Raw genomic sequence first — 26,700 nt, 5'->3', positions numbered from 1 at the left:
GTCCTTAATAGGATGAACCCCATGAAGACAAAACCAAATGTATAGTAATCAAAGTGGCAATGAGTAAAATAAGGACAGAATCTGAACAGCGGCGAGAGAGACAGTTACCTCTAAGGGAAACTGCCTAAGTCAATCAGCACATTTCTCAGCAGAAATTTCACACGCCAGAAGGGAGAGGCATGATATATTTAAAGCATTAAAAGTGAAGAACCCACAACCAAGAATTCTCTACCCAGCAAGATTATCATTCATAATTGAAGGAAAGGTTAAATGTTTCCCAGGTACACAAAGATTAAAAGAATTCAGCACCACTCAACTGTCCTAACAGGATACGTTAAAGAGGTTTCTTTAGATGGAAATATTCTTAAGTCTACATACTTTTCATTAGTGAAAATAAACCTAAAGCAAAGATAGTAGACCAGTGACTTACAAAGCAAGTATGAAGTTAAAAAAACAAAAGTAATAAAATCAACTATGCACAAAATTAGTCAAGGGATACACAAAGGATGTAGATTATGATGTACATAAAGTATGGATGAAGAAGAATAAAAAAAGTAGTATTTTTAGAATGTGCTTGAAATTGAGTGACCATCAACTTAACATGGACTGTTATATGTATATACAGTTATCTTTATCCTTATAGTAACCTTATACGACCAGTTATCTTTATCCTTATAGTAACCTTAAACCTGAGGCCTGTAATAGTTACCCAAAAAAAATTAAAGAAAAAGGAAACCCAGAAATACTTAAGAAAACCATCAAATAACAAAGAAGAAAATAAGAGAAGAAAGAAACAGAGAAACTACAAAAACAACCAGAAAACAAAATGGCAATAACTATATAGCTATCAATAATTAACTTATATGTAAATGACTAAATCTACCATAATTAAAATGACATAGGATGGCAGACTGTATAAAGAAACAAGACCTATCTATATGCTGCCTGCAAGAGACTCATTTCAGACCTAAAGATATAACATAGACTGAAAGTGAGGGGATGGGAAAAGATATTTCATGCAAATAAAAGAGAGAAAAAACGCAGGTTCAACAGTACTTCTGTCAGACAAAACAGAGTTCAAAACAAAGGAAGTAACTAGAGACAAAGAAGGGCATTACATAATGATAGAAAGATCAGTCTAATAAGAGGAAATAACAATTGTAAATATCTATACACCCAACATAGTGTCACCTAAATACATAAAACAAATACAGACTTAAAATGGGAAATAGACAGTAATCATATTAGGGGATTTTAACACCTGACTTACATGAATGGATAGATCCTCCAGTCAGAAAATAAATAAATGGGCATTGAATGACATATTAGATCAGATGGACTTAACAGATATATACAGAATATTCCACCCAAAAGCAGCAATACATTTTTGCAAACATACACGGGATTTTCTCCAGAATAGGTCACATAGTAGACACAAAAAGAACCTCAATAAAATCAAAAGATAGAAATTGTATCAAGTATCTTCCCAGACTGTATGGTATGAAACTGGAAATCAAATTACATGAAGAAAACCAAAAAAAACACAAACACATGGAGGCTAAAAAACATGCTTCTAAATAATCAATGGATCAATGAACAAATCAAAGAGGAAATCAAGCAATACATGGAGAAAAATGAAAACAGAAACATAACTGTTCAAAATATCAGTGATACAGCAAAAGTGGGGACAGTACATGGCAATGCAGACATACCTCAAGAAACAAGAACAATCCCAAATAAACAGACTGCACTCACAATTAAAGAAACTAGAAAAAGAAGAACAAAGGAATCCCAAGGTTAGTAGAAGGAGGGACATAATAAAGATCAGAGTAGAAATAAATAAAATAGAGAAGAATAAAATAGAAAAAAATCAATGAAACCAAGAGCTTATTCTTCAAGAAATTAAGCAAAATAGACAACCCCCTAGCCAAAACTTATAAGAAAAAAAGAGAGAGGGCACGAACAAAATCAGAAATGAAAAAGGAAAACTGAAAACTAACACCAATTCAAGAATTATAAAAGAATTTTATGAAAAATTATACATCAATAAATTGGACAACCTGGAAGAAATAAACAAATTCCTAGAAATGCAGAGTCTTCCAAGACTGACCCAGGAAGGGGCAGAATATCTGAACGGAACAATTGCCAGTAATCAAATTTAATTATTCATAAAAAAAACTCCCAACAAACAAAAAGTCTAGGATCACATGGCTTCACAGCTGAATTTTACCATTTAAAGAATAGCTAATACCCATTCTTCTTAAAATATTCCAAAACAGAAGAGGGAGTACTTCCAAACTCATTCTATGTGGCCAGCATCATTCTAATACCAAAATCAGACAGAAACAACACACACACACACACACACACACACACACACACACACACACACACATACAAATCACAGACCAATATCCTTGATATGATCTGTAGATGCAAATGTAGAGGCAAAAATATTCAACAAATTATTAGCAAACTGAATTCAGAAATTCATTAAAAATATCATCCATCACGACCAAGTGGGATTTATTCCAGGAGATCAAGGATGGTACCGTATTCATAAATAAATGTGGTGTACCACATCAACAAAAGCTAGGAGAAAAACCATATGATCATCTCAATAGATGCTGAAAAAAACATATAATAAAATTCAACATCCATTCATGATAAAAATTCTCAAAAAATAGATATAGAGAGAACACTGCCCACCATAATAAAGGTCATATATGATAAATTCACAGCTAACATCATACTCAGTGGTGGAAAGCTGAAAGCTTTTCCTCTGATATTAGGAACAAGATAAGGATGCCCATTCTCAGAACTTTTATTCAACATAGTACAGGAAATCCTAGCCACCACAACCAGACAAGAGAAAGAGATAAAAGGCATCAAAATTGGTAAGAAAATAGTAAAACTGCCACTGTTTGCTGATGGCATGATATTATATATAGAAAACCCTGAAGATTCCACCAAAAAACTGTTAGAACTAATAACTTGGTTCAGTAAAGTCAAAAAGGCAAAATCAGTATATAGAAATCTGTTGCACTCCTGTATACTAACAATGAACTAACAGAAAGAGAAATCAAGAAACCAACTCCAGTTATAATCACATAGAAAAAAATATTTAGGAATAAGCCTATCCAAGGAGGTGAAAGACCAGTACTCTGAAAACTCTAAGACACTGATGAAAGAATATACAAATAAATGGTAATTAATCCCATGCTTATGGATAGGAAGAATTGATATTGTCAAAATGACCATCCCTCCAAAAACAATTTGTAGATTCAATGTAATCTCTATCAAAATACCAAAGGCATTTTTCACAGTACTAAAGCAAACAATTCTAAAATGTATATAGAACCACAGAAGATCATGAAAAGTCCAAGTCATATTGAGAAAGAAGAACAAAGCTGGGGGTATCATGCTCCCTGACTTCAAGATATACTACAAAGCTACAGTAATAAAAACAGCATATACTGTATAGTCAGTAATCCTGTAACATCTTTCTATGTTGACAGATAGTAACTACACTAGTTGGGCTGAGCATTTAATAACGTATATGATTGTTGAATCATTATGTTGTATGCATGAAACCAATGTAATATTTTATATCAACTATACTTCCATAAAAAAGTTTTTTTAGAGGACTTAAAAGAAAATATGAGCATAATGAAAAGTTAAATGGAACATAAAAGGAAACAAATGAAACTTTTAGAGATAAAAGCAAATTCGGATGGACATAATATGAGATTAAAATCCTACAAATAGAAGATCAGTGAAGTTGAAGAAATACCATATCAAATACATATTCCTGGGCAGAAGATGTCAATTACATCAAATTGATTGATAAGTATTGTTCTGGTCTTTTCTCTTGTCATCAATTTCCTATCATTCAGAGAGCCATGTTGATATTTCCAACTATAATTGTGGATTTATTTATTTCTCCCTTCAGTTTTGCCAGGTTTTGCTTCACATATTTTGAAGTTTCATTGTTAAGTGCAATGCATTTAGGATTATTATCTCTTCTTGATAAATTAACCTTTTTATCATGTTTATCCTTATGTATGACAATTTTCCTTTTTTGGATATACTTTAAAAATTTAAAAATATATTTTAAACTATAAAAAGCATTTGAAGAAAATTAAAACATTATTGAGATTCCACTCATGTGTGTGTATACACATGTATACCACACACATACATACATACTTTTATATATTTTAAAGTATTGAAATTACTCAAATATACAAAAACTTTGTAATATGGCCCAGAGAACTTTTTTTCCATGAATCACATGAGGGTAAATTGCAACCTGATGGACTCTTGCCCCCGCAAATTCTTTCACCATAAGAGCACTATTAACCACAATTCCACCAGAAAATCAAGAAATTAACATTGCTACATTTGTACCATGTAACCTTCAGATTCCATTCAGGCCTTGCCAGTTGTACCAATAATGTTCTTTATAGCAAAAGGATCCTGTTTGTTTTGTCTCCAGTTATCTGTAATATTTCTTTTATTTTTTTACCTTGATACTTTTGAAATTACAGATCAGTTATTTTGTAGAATTCACCTCAACTTAGGTTTCTATGATATTTCCTCTTGATTAGATTCAGGGTATGTATCTTTGGCAGAAATAGCACAGAAGTGATGGTGTGATCTTCTCAGTGCATCCTACCAGATACTGCATGATTTTGATTTGTCCAGTTACTGATGGTGATCTTTTTGGGTCATCGATTAAGGTGATTTCTGTGAGGCTTCTGTACTGTAATATTCTAATTTTTTTCCTTTGTAATTAATAGGTATTTTAAAAAGCAGATAATTTGAAGCTATGTATCTTAATTCTCATCAAACTTTCAATCCGTTTGTTTACTTATTTATATCATTATGAATTCATAGGTTCCTATTTAATTAAATGGATTAAAATTACTCATTTATTTTCCTGCTAGCATTGTCCCAGATTTGTGTGGGAGCCACTAAAAGCTTCCTTCTGTGTCTGGAGTCTGGATCATGGTAATACTTCCTTGCTTTCTGACACAGAAAAATGTTCCAGGCTCATCTTTTACTTTTCGTGCCACAGCCTATCCATTTCTTCAAGGATCTCTTGCTTCTTTTCGTGGATGCCCATGCCATTGGGTGTTGCTACTCTGAGGCCCTCTCAAGTGGCCAAAGCTAGAAAAAGAAGTGCATGAATGCATTTGCACACAGTTTACATACATCTGTACATTCTTCTGTGTGTCCATCCATCCATTCATCCATGGGTCTATTGATCCATGAGTTGACATTGACAACTTCATTTCAAATCCAGCACCAGGTCATTCTAGTCTTTCTCCCTTTCCTTTTCTAACAGTGAGAAACCTGGCTTTCATCATTCTTATCAATCAACCAATATAGTGATCAATCCCTCTGTATGTAACTAATCCTGTCACCATAACTGCCCTGTCCTTTATGGACGCCCTTTTCACCCTGTGGGGGTTCTACCTCCCCGTGTGCCGAACTATCTACTCCTCACCCACTTGGACACGCTTTTCATCACCCTTGGGTTCTGATTCCCAGTGATGGAAATTTTTTGTGGAAATTTTCCTCACTTTTCCTGGACACTCTATTGCCAGGCCTTCTCTCCAATGGTAACCCTCTCCTTACTCAGACTGTGACCTTCTGCCCCAGGCTGTCCCACCTGTGGATGCCCCCTTGGCCCTCGCAGGCTCTGATACTTGATGCTGAATCACTGTTCTCCTCCCCCGAGCAACTGGTCTACCACAGATGCCTCCTTCCCTTGCCCACTGCCAGTTTCTTTTAGGACTTAATTGTTTAGGAAATGAAGTGAAAAGAAGTGAGAAGGAAGAGGTAGAAAAGTAAATGATAGAACAGTTTAAGAATAGATATACGTATGCATGATAACTCCTACTTCATGTGCTAGCATTTGTAACCCACTATACTGTGAGCTACTAATAATGAGGACTATTAATGAAAATAAAACATGGCTTCTAGCTTCTAAAATGTAATACTATTTCCCACCATCAAGTAGTTATTGACCTCTTATTCACATAGGTGGTAATCAGAATGCAAACTGTGGATTAAGCATAGTTCCTGACTTTAGGAGCTTGACACCCATGAGACCTAATAGTGACATGATATGCAAAAAAAAAAAAAAAAATCATTTTACTCATTAATATATCATATAATACAGGGCAGCTAATATTGGAATTTTATTCCTAGTATCTAAAATGGTTAAAGTTACATGGTAATGAGAAGGAAAGACAATTGGGTTTTTAATCTAGGATTTATTCAGTAGCTATACACATAGGTCAGACTAAGCACAGTATGTTGATTGTAAGATGCATATTTTTTGCATATTACTAGAAAGATGTTTAACCACACATTTTTTCATTTTCTACTTATTGTCAGTTAATTTCTGGCTGCTTATGATGTACATGAATATAGTGTTATCCAGGGTTATGGTTCTTATTTCTAGTTGATGATGAAGTGACTGGATACTTCCAGCTTTTTCTAGGTGTTTTATTACATTCCTGATAATATTTTTGGTCTTTCATCATTATTAATTCATTTAGTATTCATTGTGATAATACTGATCATAATAAATTTATTTCAAATTCATGTAGATGTCATATTTTATTCACTGCTATAGAATTTTCATTGTAATTGGAGCTAATTAATATACCATTAAAATAAAGTGTTACCCACATTTTTCATTTTAAACATAAAATATCTAGCAGTTCATGACATATTGTATGAGTATTCTGTATCCCGATGGTAACCCGAGTAACTGTAAATTTCATCTTTGAGCAGTTAAAAAAAGGCAACAGAAAAATGTGCATAGAAGTCAAATTTCAGCATATAAGTTAAAACTTAGCAGTAAGTTAACTATTTGTTAATTTTTAAATGTTTCTCTTTAATTAAGGAAGTTTATTTCTTATTAGCATAGTATAATATGTATGCTTGAGTTGATATACATTATTGCTAAGTCCAAAATAGATATAACTTAATCTTGCTTTTGACTATGTGTTACATATTAGCATCATTACCAGGGGAGATTAGAAAACATAAATTCAAATCAGCTAATTTGATTACTTATCTTCTGCATTTCTAATGACAAGTATTAGAGAAGGGTAAGTTCAAGCTATACTTAGTATATCTGAATGCCTTACTCATATTTTTCTCACTCTTTTACAGAGGTAATCAATTGTTGATTATTGGTGAGGAAGGAAAGACAGATGTTTACAGTAATTTAAATAGAGTATGTTAAAAAGAAGAAAAGAGATCTATGATCATATTAAATGTTAACGGTAAAGTAGGGTTAAAACACCATAAGAAACAGTTTTATCCCATTACCATGAATTTTTATCTCTCATCAGTCTTATTGAATGAAATTATTCTTTTTCTCATTTTCTTCATACTCTTATGTCCTTTGAATTGCCTGCTCTACTGGACCTTGTGTCCCTGTATCTTTTGTATTTTTGCATTTTATATCCTATATCATCCCATCTTATTACTAGGTAGGATAAGATAAAAAAAGAAAAGAAGGAAAGATTACCTCTAACCCTGCAACCACTTGTACCATTGACCTTGTCTTCCCAACTTCTTCACAGGTATTTGACATTGTTTTATCATGGTCCCCCATCCTGTTGCCTTTCCATTAACTTGTATGCACTGCACAATACTTGTCTCTTATAATTAGAACTTCTGTTTCCTTACTTAGCATCCTTCACTCTAAATCTTTCTGAATCAGAGATTATTGGACTTTGAAGATGTGTGGTTCCAGAGCCACAAAGATGATATTCAGGGTTTCCAGTATCCCTTAAATATCATGAAAACCCTGAAAACCATTTAGAACCTTGCCTTCTGCCTTGGCTTCAGTTGTTACTTAATATATATTTTTTCTTCTTTCCTTCCTTCCTTCCACAAACATTTGCTTAGCTCTTCCTATGTATCAGACACTTTACTATGTGTTGGTATACAGATACGAATTAACTTGTGGGCCCAGCTTGCAAGAAGATCAATATTATAGTGAGTATGTAGAAGAAATGTCAGGATACTATAAAGATAAATCTTTCTCAAAGCTGTAGTTGAAAAAATCATTTCAGGAAGAAGGAGTAGCTTTGTGATGGTCTGGGAACTCTAGAAGTAGAATGACTTAATCTTTGGATGGTAGTGGGGGAAAAATACATGGGAGATTGAGGCAAATCTTGAAGGACTTTGACGTTCCAAAGGCTTCATTCACATGACTTGGAATGTTTCGTGGGGTTGGCTTGAGAGGGTTTTAAGAAGAAAGTGACATGATTAGATTAATGTTTTTGAAAGATCATTCAAACAGAATGACAGATGGAAGAGAGTAGACAAGACTAGTGTCAGGGTAAGAAAACTTTTACAAATAACTAATCTCAGAAAAGATGAAGATCTGAACTAATTTTGAGAACCAGCTGCCTTCCGATTTCTAATGTAATTGGGTGGATACTGTTGCCCTTCCTGATAAAAGGATTGCAAAAAAAGAGCTATTCTGATCTAAGAGTAATTAAGGGTGTGTGTGTGTGTGTGGAGGAGGAGTGAGGTGAGTTCTTTTGGATAAGTTGGATTTGAGATGCCTGAATAATATTCCAGGACAAATGTTAAGGTGTTTTAGACATACAAGTCAGGAAAGCTCCCCATCTCTGGAACCTATTCAAATGCTTCTTTGACTCCCCTCTTCTGTTCTTTATTTCCTAAGACTGTCTTCTACTTCTGAATTTTCCGTATCTTTGCCTCATATACAATGTTTCACTTTTCACATACTTTTTTTTACTGTTGTTATTTTTCAATTCTATTAGTTTGTAAGCTATACTTGAGAGCACCAAATATGCCATATGTACAATTTGGTTTAAATAGCATACTAACTTACATGTAGTTTATATATAATGAATACTTTTAAATTAATAAGATGACAACTGGTACCTGTTTTCTCCCTGCAATCACCAGAGATGCACATCACTATATAATAACTTAATAATCTTTATCTTTTATTGAGATTACTTACTTACCTATCTTCTAGGTTCTTTATGAAGTAAACAACTATAGCTATGATGTATTAATATTGAAATTTTACAGAAAAAACTGAATTTTAGATTAAAAAGCTTGCTCAAAGTTACTCAACCAGTAAGTGGCATAGTTAGAAACTGAACCAAGGTCTTTCTGAAAAGCTGAAGTGCTGTCCACTATCCTAGCATTTTAACTACGCCAGGCCATGGCTCATATTATATTAAATGGCCAAATTCCTTAGGGTTTAATGCTTAGGTAAGTCTAATGCCTTTCGTCAACTTGAAAATTTATTCATATTTTCTAAGGGATTGTATTAGTTCATATCATTTTTTTATTTTTTAATTATAAAATTATTATATGCTATTAAAATAATTAAAATAATTCAGAAGTTAATGAAAATTTTTCTGTTCTGATTACATTCCCTAAAGGCACCCACTTTTAATAACCTCATTTGTGTAAAACAAGACATTTTCTGTGTATACAGTCACATATATGTACAGTTAAATTTTCTTCTATAAATACAGAAACATATATATAATACTACACCGTATGTTTCTTTTTCTCACATTAGAACATGTTGTGTCTCTCTATGTCAGGACATATTCTCCATTTAATTTTTTGTAAGGACAAAATAGTATTTCATTGTATGGATGCACTATGGTCTTCCTGTTGTTCAGGTTTTTCCTATTATTTTATTCATACAAACAATGAAATATAAAAAAATAAAATTTCAGATTTGAAATTTCTGTGTCCTCCTTAGAGAGTTCAGTGTCTTTTCATGTAATATTTAAAATTAAAAGTTGTATTTTGTTTTCTGTAAATTGCCTGTTTTTGCTGCTTTGTAACTGAATTAATTTTTTCAAAGTATTTTTCTTTCCCTCAGATATAGTGAGTGTACAGCACAAAATCATTGGTCTTCCCATCTATGTAATTCCTCAGGTATGAAGACAAGACAGGTTTTAGACATTTACTCCATGTCTGTCCTAAAATTTATTTTTTATCATTCTGTTTTAGTTTTACTACCTGTATATGCATCCTTCATGAAAATTCCTGCAACTTAATGAGTTTCTCATTTACAGAAATTTTTCAAAGGCCAGATCATGTCCTGCTAGCAATGTATATGAGTCCCTATTGTACTACAATCTCAGCAATACTTGGTATAGTCAGAAATTTTTGTTTCTTGCTATAGATGTCAGTGTCTTTCCACATCTTAGTCTCAGTTTATCGTACTGTTCTAAGGAGATTTGTGCTATTTCATGCCATACAATTTCAGATATTATATTTGAAAATGTCTTAAATTCATTTTTCCTTTTACCCTTTTTCCTTTTTCTTCCCTCCCTCCTCCTGTTTTCATCTTTCCTTTCTCTCTTCTCCTTTAAGAGCAGTGGAAGCTAAGAACCCAGCTTCTGGAACAAGACTACCTAGGATCAGATCTCAGCTCTGACGTATACTAAATATGTGATCTTGGGACATATTGCTACACCTCTCTCTCCTCAGTATCTTTCTCTGTCTAATGGATAATAATGCTTTACTTCATAGAGATGTTGAAAGGATTGTGTGAGTTAATTCACTGGTATGTAAAATACTAAACATAGTGTCTAGCACATAAAGTACTACTTTGTTTAAGATAGTATTATATTCTGTATTTCATTCAACAGATTTTTTTCAGTTACCTGCTTGTCTGGTTGAGTATTAAGAGTAACATCAGTTATCTCTCTGAAGCCACTGGAAATTCAATACGGGACAAAATAGACAAGATTATTGCCTTTTGGATTTTAAAATTTAGTGAAGAGGCCATCATTAAGCAATCACTATATATTTCACTATAATGAAAGTTTCATTATTATTATATGTTTTCACTGTATGTACAAAATAGTAAGAAGTAAGTGAGTAACCATTCTTTATTCATTCAGCAAACCTAAAGTGCTAGTTATGTGCCAACCATTATTCTAGGAGAGAATTACTTTGTGGTCCCAGTAGTTGCCCTAAGCAATACCACTTTATCAAATGGGGATTGGAAGAGAGAATTGTAATGACTGGTAAAATTAAGATGGAGATCTGTCTTGACTTAATCTTGTCTTGCTATAAGTCAGTAAAATCTAATGACTGGGTTTCTTATCTGTTATAAGCTCTGTTTACCTTCCCCTTGCTTTAACCTTAGATGGACTTCTGGAGAATTCTGTCTAGAACAGGTGTTCTGTGATGGATTCATCATACTTAGAAAAAATTAATTTAATTGATGCATTGAGTGAAATATGTAAGCATTTTAATCTTGCCTGATATGTGTAGTGGCATTTAAACAGTACAGTTGAATAATTATGTTTTAACATAATAAAAAAATGCACTGCTTTTTAATTTCCTTATAAAAACACTAGGGAATTAATTAGTTGCAGTATGGTTGATATAAAATTTTTTAAAAAGTGAAGCTGTTGAAAGCACATGGCCTCTCAAAGAAAGGTTAAATTTTCAGACATAGCTCATGATTTCTGAAGTTCTTTATTTATTATTTTAACTTGATTTAAAATGATGTTTGAATTATAACGATCATTTTGGAAGACATTTAAGATTTCTTTTAACAGGTTGTAGCTCCGGGGGGAAATCCCAGGACAAAATACCTTGGAAACCTAAATCAGTCAAAGGGAGAAATAAAGTGGGAGAAACCCATTTATTGCTTGCAAGCAGTCGTCCACTTCTGCTCGGCTGTGTCTCTCACAACCAGGCTGCAGAAGAAGGGGCCCCACCCAACCTCTCCAGTCCAGATATGCCCTCCCTCCGCCTTCTAATTACTTATTGATATGGAGATGGACTATTCCTCTCCACCCCCTTGGAAACACCTATTGATATAGAGATGCACTAAGGCCAGGGGAGAGATTCTGGAAATACCGCAATTTTACCCATATAGGTTGATTTGCTTTAGAATTACATTAGTCACTAATGAAATGTTTAAAAAATACCTTTTTAGTGTTGTGGATGCATTCAGAAAAAAGGAGAATGATGCAGCAGTTAAAATCCAGAGCTGGTTTCGAGGATGTAAAGTTCGGGCATATATCAGGTATATTATTTTTTTCATGGAATATATCATATATGTCATAAAAATATATTCCTTAGAAAATGTAATTTGTTCATGAAAATGTGCTAAATCATTGCTCATTGCAAATAGTGTTTTATTTTACATGTAATGAAATTAATAAATCATATGATGTCTCTTTAAAAGATACAGCTCTTTTGTGGTCATTTTTCCTTACATATCTAAAAACTAAATTATATTAATCACATTTTTACTTTTAAAAAATCACATTTCTACTTTTTAAATTGATATACTTGATCAGTTTATTTTCTTCAAATTCCATAGGAAGTGACAAGAGACTGGACTTGTATTTATAGCAATAAATTCATTGGTAAGAAAGAAAAACAAAAGAACAGAAAGGAAGCTCTTCCAATCCTCTCCAACATGTTGGTAATAAAGTCAAATGATACCAGGATGTTGCTATTCTGATTACACAGAGACTGAGGATCCCATCTTCACTGTTCCCACTTCTTCTTCAGTGCTCAAACTTTCCTTCAGTCTCTTAGTTCTTGAAAAATATGGCCCTGGATCCTTATCCTTGGAGGAGGAATATGCCTAGCCCCCAATAACTCAGATGGTGTTCTGGGTGTTATACTGTTTAATTCCTTAAAGAAGCTAGTTAAGAGCCAGACCTGTAAATTAAAGTATGAAGATGAGGATTCTCTATTAGCTACTATACAAACTAGGAATGTGGCAGCAAAGACAATATTTTTTTTAATTCAGCAGATTGACATAACATTATCTTGGATAGCTTGAGTAACGTAAGAATGAAAGGGAAAGTTTTTCTTGACTTCAAGAATTACTTCTAAGTACTTATACTGACTCACATCAACGGCACCTGGTTTCTCAGCATGTCACTAAGACTTGTTTATAGTCTTAACATTATTTCAGAGAATAAATATGATGAGTAATTGATATTAAGAGACTGTTTAATCATAACCCCCCCCAAAAATGCTGAATAGTTATCTTTGCCTTTTTTTCTACTGTTAGGAATGATTAATTCTGTTGCAGAATGAACTTTACACTCTTTAATTAAAAAGTACATATAAACTTGACTTGGAATTTGATTTCTTGAGTTGTAGAAGGTATATTGTAAGCAAAATTTTGAGATATCCTTGTTTCAGTAAAAACATGCTAAGCAGCATATTTTTCATGCAGGCATTTACAGAAAATAGCAACAATTATTCAAAAGTGGTGGAGAAGTTACTTAGGCAGACAACAGTATCAACTGATTGTGGAGGTAAATATATAATTTGTATATGTTAGCACTTTGAATTAAAGTATATGCCATAACTTACTCATTATAGTGACATTTACATGAAGGTTGGAAATTGTTGATAATAAATATTTATGTGAGAACAAAATTAGATGTAATTTTTTAGAATGACACCTCTTCTCAGAAGCCTTTCCTGATTTTTCCATGGAGAATTGATGACTCATTTCTTTGTACCCAAACTATACCAGATACTTCATTTTTGCTAAAGAACTTTTCACAGTGTATGTACTATATGTATTTTTTGTTGATGGTTGTTTTTGCTTTCTAGATGATGAGCTCTTTCCAAGTAACTACTATTGCTTGTTCATTTTTGGACCATCAAAAATTTAGACTAATCCCCAGCTTGTAGTATAGTCAATAAACATTGGTTGAATTGAAATGCCAAAAATTAATTTTACAAAATATAAAAATAGGGCAATTTCTCTCTGTGCTATTTATCATTCTCCTTGATTGTCTGTTGGGATATTTTAAAGATTTCCCTTAAGATATGTAGCATACCATTATCCACTGATAAACATTTTTTTATGAAGTATCATTGATATACAATCTTATATTAGTTTCACATATACAACACAGTGGTTCAACAGTTACCGATTTTATTAAATCCTCACCCCCACTATATTCACTGATAAACTTGCAGAAGTATATGAAAGTATGCCAACTTATATTTCAGTTAAGAGTTTTGGGAAGTTAAAAAGGAGATAATTTTCTTGATATAAAATGAGAAGGTTTATAATCAGTGGCCTACTTCATTAATTTTCTGATTGATAATTGTTTTAACCTGATCTTCATTTATTCTTGATTTGTTGTATCTGAGATTAAAATATATAGAGAGAGAAAAGAAAAAATAAATAAATGATAACGGTTCAACTTTAGCAAGAAAAATTTAAAACATGTTAAGAAGATACAGGGACTATTTGGAGGAAGAGCCTAATATTTTGTATTTAATGAAATAAGCTAAGCAATAATGTATGCAAGCAATAATGCTGGCACAAACATTCTACCAGTGTTGGAGCTCTTTCATAACAAGGTTTAAAATCACTGTAATGTTCTTATAAAGCAGCTCTGATATCCTATACAAATTTTTATTATTCAAAGGTAACCTTGCTTTAACAAGATCACCTTCTTTACTATGACTTTTCCTCAATACTACATCACTCGTCCCCAAATATTTGTTCTGTTGATTGTTTCAGTCACTGGTGAAAATGTTACTTAACACATTTATGGAGCTAAACCTAGAAAAAGTCATTTACGTCCCTACCAGTGGACCTATTTCAGTGATAACTTCTCTAATTAACATGGTTCCCTTGAGTTAAGTTCCTATTTTAATATTATATGTCCCCACTTAACTAATATGTGCCACTTAAGATTTTAAAAACCCACCAAAACCAATGAAAGCTTTATTCTTTTATGTCTGCAGCGAAAGTAAAGTGCTTCTTATTAATCTCGTTAATTGTTAGCATGGGTTTCCTTGTCTGAAAACTAATCTTTTGCATCATCCACGTTTAGGACACTTAAAAATTAACTTTTAAACTTTGAAATGATTTCAGATATACAGAAAAGTTGCAATTAATACTAAGAATTCCTATATCTTCTTCACTTGGGTTTTCTCAGGCAAGTGAAGAAGTTTGCTTTATCATTTTCCCTTTTCTGTCTCTATATATACCTTTTTGGGGGGTCTTTTTTCTCCTGTACATACACATTGTTATTTTGAACCATGTGAGTGAATGTTGCAGAAGTAATAGCCCCTATTCTAAAGATATCAGGGAATATTTTCTGTGTAACTGTATTAAAAAATGATCAGATCAGGAAATTGACATCTGTACTATAATCTAGAGTGTCTATTCATATTTCACTGATTGCCCCAATAATGTCATTTATAACAAAAATATCTTTTCCAGGGTACAAATTAGGACTTTTTACATTGTACGTAGTTGTGATGTCTTTTTAGTCACTTTTAATGTACTTAGTCTGTCTTTCCTTTTCATGGCCTCATATTTTTGAAAAGTATATTTTCAGATTATTCCTCAATTTTGGTTTGGTTATTTTACTTCATTGTTAGATTGAGATTATGCATCTTATCATCAAATACATTTCAATAAATCATATTAGAAGCCACATGCTGTCAGTTTGTCCCATGACAGTTGATGCCAACTTTGATAGTTTAAAATGATATCTCATACTGTAAACTTACTATTTTTATATTATGAAGGGTATTTCAAGATAGTGTGTATATATCTTCTTCCTCATCAAACTCTTTCTTACTAGGTTTAGCATGACACTTACCAGAAACAATTATTTTTGTATTTGTCAAACAGGGATTTTCTAACTCTGTCATTTCTTCTTCATTTACTCCGTAGTGTTTTAGTATAAAAAAAGAGCTTTTCCTTTTTTCCCACTTATTTATTTATTTATTATTTATGTCAGTATGAACTAAGGAATTCCAATTTTATTCTGTGGGTTGTAATAAATTGCTGTCACTGATTGGTTTGGTGCCCAGATTGTTCCAGATTTGGCCAATAGGGGCTCTTCAATACAATTTTTATTAGAATCAGATTGCATAAACAGGATGACCAAAGAACTGAAGTATTTTCTACGGAGTAATTACCATCTTTAGCCCTATTATTCATTAGTGGTTGGGGATCTATGTCAACAGACAAGAGTAGAATATGTATGCATATGACATTCCATGAAAGTTATTGACTTGACTTTCATTGCTGTAATTTCTATTCACAAACCACCAGTCCAATAGATATGAATGACTGAGACCTTTTTTAAATCAAACATACAAGAATATATACATTTCAGTTACTTGTCAAAGTATTCAACTTGGGAATCTATATTTATTCTGATGATCCTGAGGTTGTTAAAAAAAATGCACAAAGTTCAAGTAATGAGCCCCCCAAGAAAATTTGTTTTGTTATTTTAATGTCTCAACTGGGTTTGATCAAAAAACATTATCGCCAAGCTATTCTCTAGATTTGGATCTAATTATCTTTGGGCTCTTGAGATAAAAAGGTAGAGATTTTCCTTGGTTGGTTCTTGATGGTGTTTAAAAAACCTATTCAGCTGTAAGCTATTTTAGGACAGGTCTCTCTGATTTATGTATCTATTTTTACCATTGTGTATACAGTGTCTAACATAATCTCAATAAGTAACATAATTCAATAATTGTTGCATGAGATTAAAATGCCTGCCATTTACTGATTAACTAGAATGAGTGAAATAGTATACTAAGCATTTTACATACTTAATGTATATACCAACTAAAGTTTTATATCATCCCTGTGAATCTTATTACCATTTTACAGATGAATTTTAGACTCAGCGCTGGCATAATCTCTCAGAGCTCAGGTTTTGAAAAGCAAAGCTAGGGATGGACAATCACTTATAAACCATCTGTAGCAAGAATGCATGAAAGAATGCATTACTTTCCTGGGTTGGAGAATGGGATGTGAATTAAGAATATTGCTTGAATCTATATTAATCAGCCTGTTTCACACTTTGGTACATATTGTCACACACATACTCTTATATTAACTATGACTAAACCATCATTTCCCAAATTTATTCTGTGGAACTTTTTTGACCAACAACTATATACAATATAATAATGCCATATAGTATAAGGTGAGTGATTTTTAAAACTTCAATAACAGAACTCCTCTTTAACTAGAATCTCAGCAGAACTTTTAGTCTTATATATAAAACAGGTAAAAGCAATTAGCTATTTTTGGAAGCGGAAGAAACTCAGCTGCTTGGACTCTTTGCCTGGCTCCTCTATTGCCACCTGAGCCACCAGAGTATGCTTTGAAAGCCACTGATTTAATTTGCTTATCTGGGGAAAGAACACAAAAAACTGATGATACTAATTGCCTGTGGGGAATAGAGCTGAGTACTTGAGGAATAAGCATAGAAAATAAATTTTTTTGTTACAAACTTCTTTTGTAGCTTTTGACTTTTAAATAATGCAAGTGTATTATCTATTAAATTAATTAAAAGGAAAGTCAGTTTAAAGGGGACTCCCCCCACCAAACACAGGGACAGAAAATAAGGGCTCAGCTGGGGAGTTAATACTATCTCCAAAGGTCAAAGAAATGAGACTTGAGCTGACCCTCAGGGGATCAGTAGATTGTAGACCGTGGACATTTCATTTAGGAATTGCACAAATACAGTTTTAAACTTGGGAATGAGCGTGGAGGAAAGGGAACAACAAAGATGTTGGTCTAGATGGCTCTAGAGTTTGGAAAGTAGCAGAAGATTGGTAGGGAGTGGAATGTGACTTTCATGAAGTCATTTCCTACATTTGTAAAGGAATAAAAACATTTTATACATTCATTGTTCAATATTTTCCAGCAGAAGTCTGTCAAGTATAAAGTGCAGGTATTGTCTTCATTTTATAGTTGGAGAAACAGTCTGCATGTGATTGAGTGACATACCTAATCCTGATCCATATAGATCCATATGCTAGCAGCTTACTACAGGTCTTTTCTTGATGTCCGTCGGGTCCTCCAAATCTGCTCCTCTTTATATACTCCTTTATTCAGGTGAAGGGTACAACCATTCAGCCAGAAATCCCGTCAGCTAGACTCCCCACCACCTCCTTCTCTCTATCTGTCTCTGATCAGTCATCAAATACTTTGTTTCCCCCAAAGTCTCTTCATTCCAATCTAAACTTCATCACTGTACTTCACTCCTTTACAGAGCAGACAGCATGAAGATCACACTCTTCAACACACATGTCAGGTTTTTCGTAGTCTCACAGTTGTTTCTTATCCAACCTCTCTCCCTACTACACCCTTATAAATATACATTGGACATGTAAAACCATTTGCCATTGTCAAAATATTCAGTGTCCCACAGATTTTTTGCAAATGCTGTTTATTCTGTGTGGAATGCCCTTCTTCACTTTAACTTGCTTCCCACTGGTCTGAATTCCTACTTTTTGTTTGCAACTTTACTTAAAGACTTGCCTCCTCTGATCTCCTGAAGCTGAGTGTAGAAAGGTGGGAGACTATACATATTAGGTGTTCCTTCCTAATGCTTTGTTCCTGTAGGCATTTGTATCACAGTGACATGTATTTACATCCCTCAGTTGCCTGGGATCTCTTATATGGCAGTGTATTTATTGTATCTCAAAAGCATCACAGTCATATAAAAAGCCTGCAGAAATTTTTGTTAACTGGATAAATGCATGATTCACAGGGATATAAGTTGGAAGACTTTTGCTATGGTCAGTGTAGCTGATGGTTAGTATCAGTATTGCCCAAATTATTCACTACCTCCTTCCTCATACAAGAATGACTCATCCCTATTCCCTTGGTTTTGGGCTCGGCCAGGTGAGCCAATGAGACTAATGCCACAGCCGAGGTGAAGCTTTAAGAGGCTTTTTCTCTCCCTCCCCTTCTGCCACAAGAATGGCACACTTCAGTCTTGGGCTGCTCCGTCAGCCTTGGGGGGAAGATGGCAAGACATCTGGAAGTGGGCTACAGGGAAGTTCAGCCCACATGTAATGTGAATGAGAAATTAACTTTTGTTTTGTAAACTACTAACATTTTGATCTCAGCAAAGCTGATGAAGTGGTTATAATGTTACTGGATGTTGATGAGAAACATTCTGGATAGGGTTCTCAGTGAAGCTTACACAAAGATGTTTCGAGCTTTCCGAGTTTGTCATGATGTTAGGACACCTCCATGTGGTGACATCTTGTAAGATGATTTTACTATCTTTCAGCAGAGTGTCTGGCACATCATCATTAACCCTCAACAAACGCTCATTAAAGTGAACTATTGCATGCGAGCCTAGATTAAGAGTCAGAGCTGGAGATAAAGGTTTTTGAGCCATCATTATAAGATGACAGGATTTTCTACCTGATGGGAAAAGGATCTGAAGAGTAGGGCAGAGGACCAACAACTGACGTTAGTGGAATACACTAGGAAGGATTCAGTCAGAGGAGGGGGAATTACAGACAGAGCAAACAGAGAAGCAGAGACACAGGATCACAGGAACCGGAGGAGAAAACTGAAAACTCAGTGTTGGCAAGAGTCTCAAATGTGACACAGGTCAAACAGAAAGTGAACTATAAAAAGACAGAAGTCCTAGGATCTCTTCAGATACTTTCTGTATTTTTAGACAGCCCTCCTCAAAATTCCACTATCACACAGCTCTCCAGCTTTTAAATAATCCTCACAGTGACACCAAGCAGCTCACCAGGTTCTCACGCCGCATTCATTCTTCACGACGGCACCCTTGGCGACCCACGATCGTAGAGCCATCCCAGTTCTTCCGTGGTTTGGCTCAGATCTTGTTTCCCGATCACCACTGCTTTCGTCTGCTTTTCATCTCAACCTCCTGTTTAGGCCGTCGTGATGACTTTCATGCTGCTGTATTCGCACATGACCCACATTGGTCTGTCTAAGCGCTCCAGGGCCACGGATTGAAAATACTTTCCTGGGAGTGAGATTGTGCTCTGATTATTGTATATTTTATTAACAACAAATTTATACTCACCCGGCATGTGTGCTCCATGCACATGCGTTTCTTACCTGATGAACTCTTCCTATCATTTTACTGCAACCTACTTTTCCCATTAGATACTCAAATGGTCCTACTATTTTGGCACCTTGTTTTCAACTATATAATCTTCTATGTAGCTTCCCCTCACCACTGCCTGCTTTATTTCATAACTGGTGAAATGAAAATAGTCATTCCTATAGGTGACACTACCAGAAAATATTCCTTAATCTGTCTCTCTTCCAGCATTAGCACTCTGTTACCTGAGTGAATTCATCAATAGAACTTATAGAGGACAACTGAATACATCTTTTTACTTCCTTAAATTTTTTCTTTTTTGTATTTTTACCATTATACTGTTTACATTATGTTTAATATAAAATATACTATTACTATCACCACACTCTAAAAGCAGTGAGTATAAATACTACCCTAAAATACATGATAAATTCTATATGCATTATCATGAAATAAATATGTGCAACAGTAGTCCTAAACAGCTCAGTGTTATGCTCTTAAATTGAAATCCTTCAGTGACTAGCATATGTATGACAACTACATTAATACAATTTAGTTAGAGCTTTTTAAAAAGTGTATTAATAGCCTATGGTAGAAGCAAGTAATTTATAAAGAGTGTTATAATTAAAAATAGATTATTCCTCAAATTATTAAAATAATTAACTGTATTGATGAAAATCAAGACTCACAATATTTATATATGTCTTACTGTTTTACTACTTCTTACAAAATTTTCATATGTAATTAGTATTTGAAAGAGAGATAATGGAAAGAAATTTTATTGACTTTAACGGGAATGAAAGATGCCATGCACTAAAACAATCCATTATATTTTGTCATGATAAATATCAATAGTTCTTTTTTAATGATAGTAAAAATATATAAAATACCAGTCACTATTTTTAAAACTGAGATTGACAAAGATTGCTTCTATGGACATTTTTATTTCTCTTTGTTAGATGAATAAGTGTTTCTTCTACAGATGAGAAAATGCCTGACTCTTTTTATCAATTTCTTTATAGGACTTCTAAGTCAGCTATAAGTTAATAAGGCAACAACATTTATCACCTTCTAGGGTCAGAGGAAAAAACTGAAACATAATACATTTTTTTCCTTCAGAGTCTTGGATTTTAAATAAATACCAAAGGTTGAATAACTTAAGACTCTGACTTGTTAATATTAATTTAAAACTTTATTAACATATCTTCATTGTAATTATGAAATGAATTTAGATTTGGTTCACTGGCTTTTGGATATTATAGCAGTAGTAACTGCAAGAAATAATGTAATTGGCCTCTAATATTTTTGTGGAAAAAGAAAGACTATTTTAAAAATCAGCTGTTGATAATGACTAGACTGGTGTCAGATGCCAGCAAACAAGGTAAAGTGTATGCACAAAATACTCATGATTATTTGATAATAAATCATCTTAATGATTATACTCAAAATTATGAAATAAGAATAGCCCTGATGTGGAAAATAACAAAGTATCAGGCTCCTCATATGTATTATCCATATGTGCCTGGCTTCTCAGGGTTCCTTTGTCATCACTTTGATGCAAATATTTCCTCTGTATTGCCCAATCTAGCAAATAAAGCCAGTTGATCTGGTCAAGTTTATATAGATGCATTACTCAAAATTCTTACAAATAACTATTACTTTAAATGTTCTACTTTTGAAAATGATTGAACATTTCCTCCTTGAAACTCATCTTTTCTTGGTTTCCAAACTAAATGCTCAAATTAGAGGAAAGATTAAATAATCTCTGATATGTTCATGGAGCACAATACCATTTAGCCATGGCATATAAAAATATGTGACCAAGGACCTTAAACTGAAGAAAGAGAAATATTTGTACTAGATCTGTCTAAAGTAAATTAGATGGAAGAACCCGTAACAGAAATTAAGCAACCCGGGATTTAAGGAGAGGAATTTGCACTCTGAGTTTAAGGCTTAAGAGGGGGAATATTTCTAGTTCACAAGGTGGGCAAGCAAGGCTAAACTAAAGTAGAGGTCACTGAGACCGAGAAAGGCAGGCAGTTGTGCCGTTAGGTAATTCACTGTGCTCTCTATGTGAATCTGAATAGTCTCAAGATCATGGCAGGAGTTGTAATGAACAGCAAGACTTTTGGCTTGGTGTCAAAGTCTTTAGAGCTTGTGGTAAGAGTAGGTCAGAGAGACGCAAGGAAGAGGGAAAGAGGAGAGTGTAATCTGGAGACCTGAGGTGGGATGGCAACACCAAAAGGGGGCAGAGAGTGATAAATGTGAACAGTTGGAAATTAAAAAGTAAAGTTGTCTTTTTGTTATTGTTATTTGGGTTTTTGTTGTTTTTAAAGGAATACTTCCTACTGGTTTGAAAGTATCCATTGGAACTAGGAGAATGCCATTCTCTTACAGTTGCTGGTACTTGGAGTAGGGGAGAAAAGATAGTTTCTCCTATAAATGCTTTCAAAAAAACCAGGAAAGATGGTCTTTGGACCCATAGATAAGAACGGTAAGATATTTCAGGTAAGGGGAGTAATATGGGCACGGAAGAAGAAAAAGATAATAACTTGATCAGATTGAGGTTGAAAGTAATGGAGTGCTAAGAGATAGTTGAAAAAAAAATCAGGACCTGATTGTGGTGACTTTTGATTGTCACTTGGCCTCTCTATGTGGTTCTCATTTATTCTCCACCCTGCATTGTAATTCACCTGTTGGAAAGAAAAAAAGAAAGAAACTCAAATATGAAACATAGTCCCATCAGTAGCCATGGTCCAATTCCTCTGACAGCATCCCTGTCCACATGGGTATTAACCACTTAGAAAATAATTTATCTTTTTAAAAGCAATACATCATCCTCCAGGGAAAAAAAAAGAAAAAAGCCTTAAAAAATTGAGCTAGGTGACATGGCAAAGGCCACACAGCTAACAAATGGCTGATTTAGTGTTCAGATGCTGTTTTTCATCCTAGGAATTTCTCCTTCTCTGTCTGCTGTAAATATAAAGTATCAGTTGTGTTTCTCCCCCATCTGTCTTTTCTTTTCCCCCCACCCACTTCCCCTTTCTTTGTTTATTGAGCAATCATTTGGGACTATTGTACCTGCGCATCGTATTTCCATTACTATGAATCAATGACATTTTATGCTTGATTCTCATCCCAAACCTTTAGTTTTCCCTTTTAAAGTAAACATGGTATCTTAGTGATTAAAAAGGAAATTAATAAATAGTAAAGAAAAATTTTAAAAATTTATTTGCCAAGAAATTACAATAGCTTGTGATTCTTGGATGTATTATTAATATTTAGTAAGTAGCATGTACTTTGCTTATCCAACTCCTTGGAATGGTAAAACAAAATTTTAGGACAGTATTCTAGAAAATAATATTAAGAAATATTAAGGGCTTTTGTATGAGTAATTTTTTAACTCTTCATTTAACCAAAAGGACAAATATTAATATAACAAATAATCATCATTGCTCAGAATGGAAATATAAAGCTGCAGATGAAATTTCACAAATTTTGAAGTGTCTAAATGTGTCTCATAGATGGCTTACGGAAATGCACAGTTCACATTCACAAATGATTTTGTTTGGTGTTTTTTAAAATTGTGGTAAAATATGCATAGCATAAAATGTACCATTTTAACCATTTTTAACTGTACTATTCAGTAACATTAAGCGCATTCATTGTTATGTATGTATTCAACTTGATAGAAGCTACTCTTCATCTTCAAAAATACTCCATCATCTCAAATGGTAACTCTGTACCCACTAAGTAAAAACTCCCTTTTCCATTAAACAACTCCCCCCCAGTAACCGCTATTCTACTGTCTGACCCTATTCCAGATACTCTATATAAGTGGAATCATGTAATACTTTTCTCATTTTTTTTAGGGGATACTTTCAAAACCATCTGGGCTAAAGAACTGAGAATAAATGTAACATCAATTAGTGGTTCACATGAGATTGATATGCTGAAATCAAAGTGCTTTTCCACCTCTTAACTATAAAATTCAGAATTTTTTGGCTTTAAAGCTAAGAATAAAATTTAACCTCATACACATTATACATTATTTTATACATATTAAAATTTTACTCATAGTTAAATTACATACTTTCAGCCATAAAATGTGTAACAGCACTAGTAATGATCCCTTTCATAAAAACCGTCAGTCATGTCCCAAGCACCTTAAATACTTTATCTTACTTCCATCTTCACAACAACTGTATGACGTATACAATATCCCATTGTGTAAGGATGGAAATCAAGACTGGGAGACTCGCTTAAACCACACAGTTGCTAAAAGCAGCACCAGGGATTGAACTCTGTTCTATGGCTTGAAAGCTTATAAACACTCATTGCTGTTAACTGAACTGTGATATGATAAAGAAGCATCTTTTTCTGAACCCGATATTTTTCAAATATGTAATTTCTAATATGATTCTTCTGTATAGAAATATCTAATGGTTATATCTGCCTCCGTACGACTTGAAGAAATATATTAAAGTCAAAATTTTAAATTCACCTTTTGATACCAAGAATTATGCTTTGCTTGCTATAAGGAAGAAAGAGAATTTAAAATGAAGTAACATGCCTGTGTTCCTTTGTAAATAACATATTGCAGCCAACTGTTTCTTAATTGCTCAGACTGTTGATAAATAATCCAGCCCTGCTGCTCTCCACAGACAATTTGCTTTGAATCAGACCAGGCAATTGAAACAATACTAATTACAGTGAAACTCTTTTATATAAATTCCTGTTTGTTGTGGGGAAGAAAATTCCAATATAAGAGTTTAAGGCACTTTTTTTCTGATTTTTGTATGAAATAGAACAGCTATTCCCTAACCTCAAGTTGTATTAGTCAAATGAATTTTGATTGAATAAAAATAAAGTTGTATTTTGTGTTGAAATAAATATGTATTTATTTGCTTTTACTGTTTATTATTGTACTGTCATGAATTATGTTAATTTTATATTTTTAATTAAAAGATAGAACAGATGTAGTTTCACTGAAATAAGCTATGTTGCTAACTGACAATTTACTATAACAGAGATGTGTATACTAATAGGCAAATATGTCTCTACTAGAAAGAAACAGACTGTAGGAGGTCTTCACTATATCTGGGGATTTGCTGTAACATGATATCATTGTATTTATGATTTTATGGTGTTAAAATGAATATTAAATGAAACAAAATTCCCAAGGATTACTCAGGAGGCAGCTAAGTACATAACATTTTGTACAGATGGTTGGAAGGCACAATTTTGCTCCATCACTGCATCCATATCCTTGAACGATTTCGACTGAAGACAGCATTTCTTTGAATTTTTCATTAAACTAGACGTCTTGAAATATGAATTCCTTTTATGTTTCTGTGAGTTTTGGATAAAAGAACCCCAGTGAATAAATCATACAATACTACGTGTCACCAGCACTTGTGAATATTTCTGCTTTGTTATTCTATTCTCAGTAGAGCACCATTGATTATCAAACTCAGCGGAGAGCATTTTACGATCATATATCTCCATTAGCTCCTAGTTTGACTACCATAGATTTTTCTGGTTAAGCCTGCATTATGTATTAGGAAGCCTATCTCTTCAATACAAAGCTTGATTTCATTTTTCTAAGCCTGAAACTCTTATTATGTATTATATATAAAGATTCTTATCTTTTATATGTAAAAATAGGCTGCACTGTCTTTGTGTAACTGAAATATATGCCATCTTTTTTTCTTGATTCACAGATAGCATATTATGCTATGAAGATGAATCTCTACAATGCAATGGCTGTCAAGGTAAATATTTCTTCACTTGTTAAACAAATGAAAAGTCAATTGTGCCTTGAATTCACTTTTAATAAAATGAGCAAACCAGAATAATGCAGATTTGACTGATACACTAATGGTAAAAAAAGAAAAGAGTACACATTAAAAAGTTGGTTCTACTACATAATTTTGGCAGTATTAAAAATTAGAATAAAATATAAAACATGTAATTATTAATGCTTATGTTTTAGAATGTTAAATATCTCTGAGCCATAAGTAGGGAAAGACCGTAAATATTAATGAAGCAATGTATGAGTTTCCATATGTCATACAGAATATTGTGATAAATAGAGGAACATGGTTTTGGAATGCATGATTCCTGCCCAATACAAATCAATTAGAAATTATTCATATGATTTAACAGTAATAAAGTCAGTTTCTGGCTTCAAGGTTTTATTTCTATCATTTCTATGTTCATTTGTGTGTATTATCTTGTGTATTAGTTTGTGTGGTATAGCTGAAATTACTGATTATAAAGCTTACTTGGTTTCTGCACAGATTTTGGGAATGTGCACAACAAAAGTATTTTTTGTGTGTCTCACACAATACAATAATAGCTTAATTGTGAAGTTATTAGGGAGAAATTACTTAAGTGAATTTTATTTACCTCTTTAAAACCTATGTTCCTTTACTATATTCTTTTTCATTAATCTATTAGGTCTTACTTCTGCTAATAATGGATTTTATTTTGGGTGAAGCCAGGTAATAAAATACCTACTGAAAGTTCTGTGTTGAATTACGACAGGTAAATTAACATTAGTTTGGTTATTTAGACTTTTTTGGGAAAAGTGCTTTCTGCTGTAGGTATGAGTGTGCTGGGCACCTAGCCCAGGGACTGTATCAGGGGAGTTGTAGTCTCCAGTATCTACCTTATCTGTCCACTTCTCTGTTCTCCTCTAGTTTACAAAAAGAAACCAAACAAAGCAGACATTTTGTTTCTTTTCCTGAGCCAGAGACATAGCCTCCAGCTGCAATGGGCTATTTACCTT

General features: G+C 33.4%; 1 protein-coding gene across 3 annotated transcripts in view; it reads left to right on the top strand.

Moving 5' to 3' along the window:
- SPATA17 (spermatogenesis associated 17) overlaps window positions 1-26,700 on the top strand; it is a 187,976-nt gene that overhangs the window by 17,004 nt on the left and 144,272 nt on the right. For 2 of the 3 annotated variants that reach the window (XM_073221577.1, XM_037014411.2), the window contains exons 2-4: window positions 11,996-12,085; window positions 13,259-13,340; window positions 25,631-25,681. In XM_073221577.1, coding sequence (XP_073077678.1) covers window positions 11,996-12,085; window positions 13,259-13,340; window positions 25,631-25,681 — 223 coding nt within the window. The remainder of the gene's footprint in view (window positions 1-11,995; window positions 12,086-13,258; window positions 13,341-25,630; window positions 25,682-26,700) is intronic. The other variant, XM_073221578.1, reaches the window with a different exon arrangement.

This window comes from Manis javanica, chromosome 14, assembly GCF_040802235.1.
Source record: "Manis javanica isolate MJ-LG chromosome 14, MJ_LKY, whole genome shotgun sequence".
NCBI lineage: Eukaryota > Metazoa > Chordata > Mammalia > Pholidota > Manidae > Manis > Manis javanica.
This window is presented reverse-complemented; position numbering and strand designations above follow the sequence as displayed.